The 10283-nt window shown below is 37.1% G+C and overlaps 1 protein-coding gene across 1 annotated transcript in view; it reads right to left on the bottom strand.

Annotated features, from left to right (window-relative positions):
• LOC103517357 (cholecystokinin receptor type A-like) overlaps positions 1-4524 on the bottom strand; it is a gene marked incomplete at its 5' end in the record, with an annotated part of 53786 nt that extends 49262 nt beyond the window's left edge. The window contains 1 exon segment of the mRNA XM_017447428.2: positions 4433-4524. Within this exon segment, the coding sequence (XP_017302917.2) occupies positions 4433-4524 (92 nt within the window).
• Positions 4525-10283: the final 5759 nt, after the last annotated feature.

Raw genomic sequence — 10283 nt, forward strand, 5'->3', positions numbered from 1 at the left:
GGAGAGAGATGGTTTGGACTACGGTCAATTCACCCGAGTTATGACCTAAAAACTGACACAAGGTCTGCATTTTTTTTAAAAGGTGGTTTTTTGGACATTTCTCGGAAACGAAGCCGAAGTTAAGAAAATGACCCACAGAACCTTGTTGGAAATGATGAGATCTACCTGCCCTGAGCCGTTGTCAGTGTTTTTCTGGCGCACCCTGTATATTGTAGTTTTTTCCTTAGGATTCCTTAGAAAATAGTTCAAGAGAGAGACAGAGAGGGAGTAATTCACTGAAATCTGAAAGATACATATAAATGAATTGATCAACCGAACACATTGAAGAATAAAATTAAAAACCCTACCTGTAGTAGAAATGTCTGACCTACCTATTCAATAAAAATACACTATAACCTGTAGCAGAACCCCACAAATCCCACAATACGAATACAAACAAACCATTTATACAATAAGTAGATTCAGTGTAGCACACAATAATCTACTTAAAGACACAATATGAAAGTATCAAGTACTTGGAAACAACAAAACATGACAGAGAACAACATACTGATGAAAGAACAAGACCCCCTCAGCTGGAAAAGAACATAAGGTAGCTTATTACCTATACAACGTACAAATGGGTTACCTTCCCTACCCCTTCATCAAAGAAGATAAAAGCAACAAAGATTGAGAGTATGGAAAGTACCTGAGCGTATACAAATGGAACTGAAACTTCAGTCAATCGTAAAAAAGGAAAGAGAAAAACCAAGAGGAAGAAAAAAGGGAAAGAGAGAGAAAGGCAAGGTGTAGAAAAACACAATAACGAGGAAGAAAGAGATGGGATAGGAAGAAGGAGGATCTAGAAGAAGAGATAAAGAAGAAAATTACGAGAAGGAGAATGAAGAATATGGAAAAGCGGGAAGAAGGAGGAGAAGAGGAAAAGAAGAAGAAGAAGAAGAAGAAGAACGAGGAAGAGGAAAATGAAGATGGCAAAGAGAAAAAAAAGGGAAACAGAAAATTATGGGTAAGGGGAAGTCAAGTAAAAGAAAAAAAGCGAAAAAAGGGACGGAGGTGAGGAAAGAGAAAGCAGAAGGAGAAGCAAAAGAAGAGAAAAAGCAGAGATACAACATGAAAAAAAGAATAAAACTCAACATGTTAGTACATTGTGCCATTGCAACTGAAAGACTATAAAACAACATTCACAGAACATTAGGTAGGTATGTTGAAGCGGATATGAAAGAAGATGAGGAAGAAGGAAGAGGAGGAGGAGGAGGAGGAGAAGAAGAAGAAGAAGAAGAAGAAGAAGAAGAAGAAGAAGAAGAAGAAGAGGTGGAACAAGATACAAGAGGAAGGAGAAAAAGAGGAAGAATAGAGGAAGAAGACGACGAAGAAGAGTAATGAAAAGAAAAAGAAGACAGGAAAGCGAGAAAGGGAAGGAGGGAGAAGAAATCGGAGACAGAAATAGAGGAAAATCAGGGAGACAGAAAACGATGTTGAGAAAAAGAAAGAATTATTTGAAAAGGGTTTTGAACTTATACCTACCTACCTACATAAAGGATTTATAAAATAAAAGGTTAATAACAAGCAGGGTCCGTCCCTCCGGGAATTTTTTAGCCCGTAGTGATTACAGAAAATCAGTACCTATGTACCTGCCTAATTTGTTTAATATTCAGTTTATTATTATTCTTGATTTGATTTTTTGATTTTACTTTCATGTAATGATTTAAAATCAAGACTAGAGCCCGTTCTCCCTTTATTCCCAATATAAGGTTTAAGTCACCCATCCATTTATTGGCCTTGCTCGGCGTAGCTTAACATAGGTGACGCTAAAACCGGTCTTAAATGATCGGCTGAAGTGTTATCTAAAACTTTCTCGCTTTGAGTTCATAGGTCGTCGCGACAAATTTCAAGATCAGAGCTCATTTGTGGAAAAAAATGTGAAAAAAATCCCCCGAAAATCAGTTTTTTTTTTGCTTTATGGTTCTCTGGACAAAATTTGCACCACCATTTTCGTGTTCCTGGTAAAAAGACCTTTAATTTGATATATAGGTCGACCAGGTTTGGATAAGTCCTTCTATGGGGACAGACAGACAGACAGACAGACCCGAAGTGAATATAATAGTCCGTCCCTTATACCTTTTTATTACTATTGTAATAATAAGACAGACAGACAGACCGACCGACCGACAGAGTGACAGACACCGAAGCGAATACAATAGTCCGTCCCTTATACCTTTTTATTACTATTGTAATAATAAAGGAAAGGGACTAAAAAGGGTTTGTACATAAATTCCAGATTTCACTGAACCGTTACTTTCTGTTTGATAAAACAGAAAGTTTCTTTCTTCAGGCCTTTCAACCTCTGCTAAAATTTTGGACCAATAAAAACAAACTTTGAATGGTATTGTTTTTGTTACCAATCTTTGAACGTATAGGTAGATGAGCTATTATTTTCTTTTTGTTACCAACAGATAAGCCATTTCATCTTTTATACTGTCTATTTTTTCATTTGTTCGGACTTTATTTCCCGTGTGAGATATGCCATAAAGCCTAATACCATTCCATTGGTCGTAAAAACAAAAGGTCTTTATTATGATACTTGGGCAGATGAATTCTTCTGACCACAACATTAGAAGATTTTATTGTACTTCTTCGAGAAATAAAATTTTATTCTTCTCAAATAATGAGCCTCGAGGTTATTGGCTGTTTGCCAAGTTGTTTTATTTCTTTTCAAAATATTTCTTCTTCTTCTTCTTCTTCTTCTTCTTCTTCTTCTTCTTCTTCTTCTTCTTCTTCTTCTTCTTCTTCTTCTTCTTCTTGAAGAGTTTTGACAGAGGGAACTGTAACTGCTAAGGTCTTATCGTCCCCAAAATTGAAGAGAGAAGGAGAGACAGGATAGGAGAAAGCCAGCCGTTCCGAGAGCGACCATTATCCGTTCAGGATAAAATCCGCTTCGGGTGGGAATCGAACTTGCGACCTAGCGCTTACAAAGCACAAGCGCTACCCTCTGGCACACTATTTTTAACACTATTGATTCGACCCGACCTATAGTGTGTCCAGATCAATGTGACAGCAAAAAATAGGCATTGTTGCCAAACATGTCACATGTGCAATGGTAGAGAATCTCTAAAAGGGGAAGCTATATTGCACAGGACTTCCTCCGACAGTGAAACAAAAGTCAGGTAAGGCGATATCCCCACCTTACCTGTTCTGGAATCCAACCTCTGAACTTAGAGCTACCTCTGCATTTTAGAAGAGAGAGTTTATCAAAAATAGACGAATAGACCTTTACCTGAATTCCAACAATGTAAGGATTTCCTGCAATCTGATTGGTTCCTTCATTTTGGGTTGATGACTCATTGCTGTAGGGGAAGTGATAATGAGGGGGAGTGGAGAGGAGGGGAGGAGAAGTGGTAAGGAGAAGAATTGGAGTAGAGAAAGTGGTAAGAAGAGGGGGTAGAAAATAAAAATACACTCGGGAAAAATCGAGATAAATAAAAACTAGTGTGTATTTATATAAGTATAAATACAAGTACCTACAAGTTCATATAAGTATAGTGTAGTCATTATTTACGGTAGACTAGGCTTTTGTAGGCTTTTATCGGACGTGATGCAGGGTTGGTATTTCGTACCATTTTCTACAATATGCCCGTAGAGGTGCCTACGGAGCCATGATGTACGGGTATTAATTTAAAACGTCCCGTACATGTACGGTAAGGTGGGAAAACCTCTTTTTTTGCTCCATTAAACGAGTACCTTAATCCTCAGAGGTTCACAAACACTAGCATGAAAGTGTAGAACGGGTTGTAACAGAAGACGTTCTCGGAACGGCTTGTTTATTCCTATCCTCTTATTTCCTTCTTTCTTTGCTTTTGGGACGATAAGACACAAGTACCCAACACCTTAGCAGTTACAGTTCAATCTATCAAACGGCCTTAAAAAAAATCAATCTTTCCATACAGTGTGAAATTAATATTAAAGATATTATTTTACCTCCTACCTACCTAGGTAGGTGTTTCTTTTTACTTTCCTTATCCTATAGGAAGGAAAGTAATGTAATCGGGTCAAATTTTCGATGGTCAGATTTTAGTGTCAAAACACGTTTTGAAACTTGTTCGCTATTATCCTCGAACGTTTTGTCCGATTTTGTGAAAATTTGTCAAAAAGGGTAAACACCTAAAATATGTAGGTAGGTACCTACATAGGTACCTGGTACATTTGCTCTTTAAATTTTGGGATCGGTAGGGCATAATTATGAGAGCGCTGTAAGGGCCTTTTTTCAAAGAAGTTTGATAGAAGGAACTGTAACTGCTAAGGTCTTATCGTCCCGAAATCGAAGTGAAAGAGGACTGGATAGGAGAAAGCCAGCCGTTCCGAGAAGAACCTGATCTGTTTAGGATAAAATCCGCCGCAGGCAGGAATCCAACCCGCGATAATGATTATTACTTACGTGAGGAAGAAGGTAAACCTCATATATTCTCTCATGTCGTCCGTCAGGTTGCCAACACACAGACCAAGGCCTTTCAAAATAGGATGATGTGTCTGTAAGCAGAGAACAAAGGATAGAGCTATGACATTATTTTTGTATTACCGAGAATAAGAAGAAATTGGTCTTTATTGACTGAATTACCTTTATGATAGGTAGTTTGCACTCTGGAAAATACCTATTACATATTGAAAAAAAAAAATGAAATTTAAATTAAAATTTATTTTGTTTGTTCAGAGCTAGAGACTTGAAATTATGAATGAATCTTTCAAATGTGACAAGGATGCGACACGAAACTTTTGGTTAAGACCGGTGCAACGGTTGGTGGCATTTTACCGCTTTTTGGGTGACAAGAGTGAGACACGAAACTTTTGGTTAAGATCGGTGCAACGGTTGGCGGCATTTTACCGCTTTTTGGCGGTTTTCGGTGTAATTTAACAATATCTCGGGAACGGTATAAGATAAAGACTTGAAATTTGATATGTAGTTCACAAATGTGACAAGGATGCAACACAAAATGTTTGGTTGAGATGGTTGCTGCGCTTGGCGTTATTTTGACCGCTTTTTGACAGATTTCGAACGTTTTTTGGCGGTTTTCAGCTATACCGACTAAACTGTTAGAGATATTGTAAAAGTTAGGGTAAAAGAACACTGTACATATAATTTTAATTTTATTTTCGCGCATTGAATTTAGGAAATCGCTGCACCAATAAAACTACGTCAAGATTTGTATGAACGGCCGTTTGATTTTATAAGTAGGTATGCAATATGAAACACACAAAGAATACTCATTACTTCATTAGTGGAGATGTAAAATTTACCTACTCCTATTATTCAGTCTTGTTGGTTAGATGTAGGTAGGTAAATAAACTTATATTTACATGGCTTTTATTTATTTTACATGCTATTTACCATCACTCATCAGCATATTATTATATTATTATCAAATATAAGCATAGATCTATTTACCATCATAGTATAAGCATAAGCAATATAAGCATAGATTTATTTATTTATTTATTTATTTTAGATGAGTGTTCCACCGCCGTTTTTATTTTGTAGCAATGAAACAACTGCTACATTAGACGCATGTGGCCTGTGTCGTAGCATGCCCATCCCGTAGTATGCCTCTCATCAGATGGGCGAGAGGAGACACAATACTTCCCATTTAGGTGCTGGGTCAACACGAGAACACCAGAAAGTAACCCGTTGAAATATTTGCAATCGAAAAACGAGTACAAATTTTTGTCGATGGTGGGATTCGAACCCGGGACCTTCTGCATGGCAAGCAAGCACGTTACCACTGGACCAACCGTGCCTTCCTTTACCATATTACGTATGAAATTCCGATTGCTAAAGAAATAAAATCAATCTGGAAGAATGGAAGCAAGTGATTTTGGACAGACGGGAATGGGGAGCTTTTGTGAGATAGACTCATAGACGTACCTATGGTTTTGTAGGACATCCACTGCCACTCGTAAACTTGTGGAGACAAAACCAAATGTCAGCCCAAAAGCAACCACGCTAGGGCTCATGGAGACTATTGGGAGACTGTCAAAAAACGCCAACCCCGTCTGAACACGAGAAAAGACGACGAAGAAGATGTGGTAGAAATATGAATATTTTGTAGTTCAAGAGGTTACCAGGGACAAGACAAGTATGTATGTTTCTCAACCAAAATTCATTAGTGAAACAAGCGGTAACGTTTCCAAGTAATTGTAATTTGCATCATCAATCATTGCTGCGAAACGTTGCAAAGAAACAAACGTTTCCATTAGGGAGCAACCTGCAGCATTTTCCTCGGGCTGTAATGACAAATGGAGCATTTCAATTCAAGAAGACACTTTCCAAGGCCTTTGTTATGTTCTTTAACTTCTTTTTCTCCTTCTTCTTTTATTCCTTTTCCTCCTCCTCCTCCTCCTCCTCCTCCTCCTCCTCCTCCTCTTATTTCTACTCCTTCTTTTACTAATTTTCTCCTCCTTCTCCTAGTTCATTTATATTTCTTCATTTTTCTCTCCGTCTTTTCCTTTTTCTATACTCCTCCACAACATTCTAAACATCTCAGTCCCTCCCTTCGTAATGTAAAAGCTTTCGCTTTCCTTCTTCGTCTCTTCTTCTTCTTCTTCTTCTTCGTCTCCTCGTTCACCATTATTTTCTTCTTCCTCATCTCCTTCTGTTTCTTCTATTCTTTTTAGAATGATAAATGAAACAACGTGATAGAAAGTAGAATAAGAAATGATATTTCGAATCCTCTGCGGTTTTAGTACCAGAGCTCTTATCTAGGCGATTGTTCTCTTTTCCGTTCAATTCCAGTTCTCTTTTCTGAGAATGAATTCCGTTCTGTACCTTGATTACAAATAAATTAAGTTCTCTTTTCTGAGAATGAATACAGATATCTAGGCGATTGTTCTCTTGTCCGTTCAATTCCAGTTCTCTTTTCTGAGAATGAATTCCGTTCTGTACCTTGATTACAAATAAATTAAGTTCTCTTTTCTGAGAATGAATTAGGTCTTGATATAAAAAATAAATTCAGTTCTCTTTTCTCCCTATACAATATAATTATTATTTCGGATCTCTATACCTATGTATCTCTATTCTATTAACATCAGAGCATTATTTTGTTTGGAATATACATTTTGTATCTTACAGGAACCATCAGATCCAATTAAGTAGTTGTTGTTTATTCAAGACAAAATAATGCTTTGAGCGTTCTAAAGGTACGTCTACACTACAGGCGACCAAAGTCAATGGAAATTGACTAGATAGAACCCATATTGTACTTAGGCAATTAAGGATGAGTCCCATCTAACGGAATGAACGTAACTTCTTCGATAAGAGACACAACACTTCCCATTTAGGTGCTGGGCTGCTGGGTCAACAAGAGAACACCATTTATATTTGAATATTTATTTATTGTGTTTCAGTATAGAATATTGTATGTGCACAAATATCTATATATAATTATAAAAAACCAGAAAGTAATCCGTTTACACCAGAAAGTAATCCGTTTATTATTGATTTTTTTTTTTTTAAATCGAAATACGACTGCAATTTTTTGTCAATGGTGGGATTCAAACCCGAAACCTTCCGCAAGCCTGACCGCGGTCTATTCTAATAACATCAGAGTATTATTTTGTTTGGAATACATTTTGTATCTTACAGGAACCATCAGATCCAATTAAGTAGTTGTTGTTTATTCAAGACAACACGTGTAATGCCTTGAGCGTTCTAAAGGTACGTCTACACTACAGGCGATGGAAATTGACTAGATAGAACCCATCATATTGTACTTAGGCAATTAAGGGATGAGTCCCATCTAACGGAATGAACGTAACTTCTTCGATAAGAGACACAACACTTCCCATTTAGGTGCTGGGCTGCTGGGTCAACAAGAGAACACCAGAAAGTAATCCGTTGATTTTTTTTTTTTTTTAAATCGAAATACGACTGCAATTTTTTGTCAATGGTGGGATTCAAACCCGAAACCTTCCGCAAGCCTGACCGCGGTCAAGTGGGTAATATGAAAGAATTTTGGTGGAATGAACGTGGTAATGCGTCAGGAAAGTTGTTTTTACCTCAAATGGGTCTAATTAAGGATGGGTCCCTTCTGTAGCCTTTCATTACAGAAATTTGTCACACAAATGCCAAGTGAATGTTATTCAATCAAGACTGGCCTATGGTATGGTTGACCCTATTGTTGGGGGACTAGGGTATTAATTGTCATCACGAGGCTGAGTACAAGCACGACAAAACTCATTAACTTTATGGCCGATACAGAAATTCCATATATGGTGGAGGTTGTAGCTATAAAAACAGTGATTTCCAATAGGGCCTTAATTGTCATCACGAGGCTGAGTGCAAGCACGACAAAACTCATTAACTTTATGGCCGATACAGAAATTCCATGTATGGTGGAGGTTGTAGCTATAAAAACAGTGGTTTCCAACCTTTTCGGTCTTGGGATAGGTATCCTTTTTCAGCAAGCTTTTTGATCTTGTGGTCTCCTTCTTCTGCAACTACTTTGGTCTCGCGTGATTTCCAACCTTATCAGTCTTGGGATATCCTTTTTTCAGCAACCTTTTTAATCTTGCAGGATCTTTTTCCAGGAACCTTTTGGTATTTGGGGAACCTTTTCGGTCTTGGGATAGGTATCCTTTTTCAGCAAGCTTTTTGATCTTGTGGTCTCCTTCTTCTGCAACTACTTTGGTCTCGCGAGGTAGGTTGAACAATATAGTAAATACATAGTTGAACAAAATGACCACTGAACAGAACAGAACACAAAATAGTGAAGAATGTTTATCATTTCAACCTACCTAGTTTACATAATAAAAGAGACAGCAGGTTTTTTTTTTTTTTTCCTTTTTTTTCTTCCTCTCTTTCTTTTCAAAGGCCCTGGTCTCAACAATCTCACAGATTCCATCATGTATCAGGTATACTTGAACATTTCAAGTCTCTCTCTCTCTCTCTCTCTCTCTCTCTCTCTCTCTCTCTCTCTCTCTCTCTCTCTCTCTCTCTCTCTCTCTCTACAACAAAATGTCAAACGTGTCGGAAAATACTCGTACAACTACAATAATAATCTTCAGAGAAACCTACAAAAAAAGAAAGTAATACCTAGTTTTGTGTTTACCTCTCAAAATAAAACAATTTAAAAATGCGAGTCTGTCAACAAAGCTTCATTGAAAATCTGACAGACAATCAAAAAAACTAAAAATCTGATTTTTCATGAAAGCCATTATTTCACAGTTAGCAGATATTTCGCAAATAAGGTACTTTAACTTCAAAATGACGTCATTGACGTCACGGCTATTAATAACTATGACGTCATAACTTTTGCGAATTTCAAAATGAAAATTGAGACATTCTGGAAAAGCTCCTGGTAAATTCCAAATTGTTCATGGTAACATCCTGAATCTACCATTGAAATTCCACTGCCTAAGCCTAGATTCCTCGTCTAATGACTGTAACAGTTGATAGTAGACATAAATGGCATTATTGTACTGTTTTATCGCCCGTACATACCCAACTAGCTCCTACAGGGTGTCGAAAAAGTAACATACCAAACTGAACGAAGGATTTAGCGGTTTAAAAAAAATGAGACATTTTGCTCTATGAACAGGGCTTTGTAAATGTTCTCAATTTGAGCTATAGGGGTGCTCAGCTGTGCCTGAAAAAATCAGAGGAACCTCTTTTTTGCTTAAATATTCTTTCAGCTTTTCTTATTGGATGTCAAAATTGTTCATCAGAAGTAGAGTTATATGTAGATACATTATTTTGTATTTATATGTAGATACATTTTGTTACCATCTGTAAATAAAGTTTGATCCAATTGTGTAATAATAATAATAGAGTTCTGTTAACATGATCAATTTTCAAATACAACTAGAAGTCTTAGAACACCTAGATAAGAAATTGAAGGCATTTACGAACTTCCGCAGAGGAAAACTGTAATTCTAACCAATCGGTTACATTGCAACCCAAAGGAATCATCCCTTCAATTATGGTACGCAACATTTCGAGACACCCTGTATAGCAAGTCTTATCTTACCCTTGGGAACCTCCATGAAAACTAACGGACAGCCATTTGACACAAGAAAGCCTTCTATTCCTCTACCGAGGAGATTAAGCACCCTTATTTATTAATTTCAGTATACTGGGACACCCTGTATGGCGAGATCTTTGCAATTTCTTTTATTTCATTATTTTCTCCTTAATTTCTTTCTCCTCATGTTGATTTGATTTACCAGACACGTTTTGTTTTCTTTTCGGGGAAAAATAATTAGAGCGTAGACGTAGACGAGAAAGAAAATGGAATGAT

Source organism: Diaphorina citri, unplaced genomic scaffold (genome assembly GCF_000475195.1).
Source record: "Diaphorina citri unplaced genomic scaffold, Diaci psyllid genome assembly version 1.1 scaffold1821, whole genome shotgun sequence".
Taxonomy (NCBI): Eukaryota; Metazoa; Arthropoda; class Insecta; order Hemiptera; family Psyllidae; genus Diaphorina; species Diaphorina citri.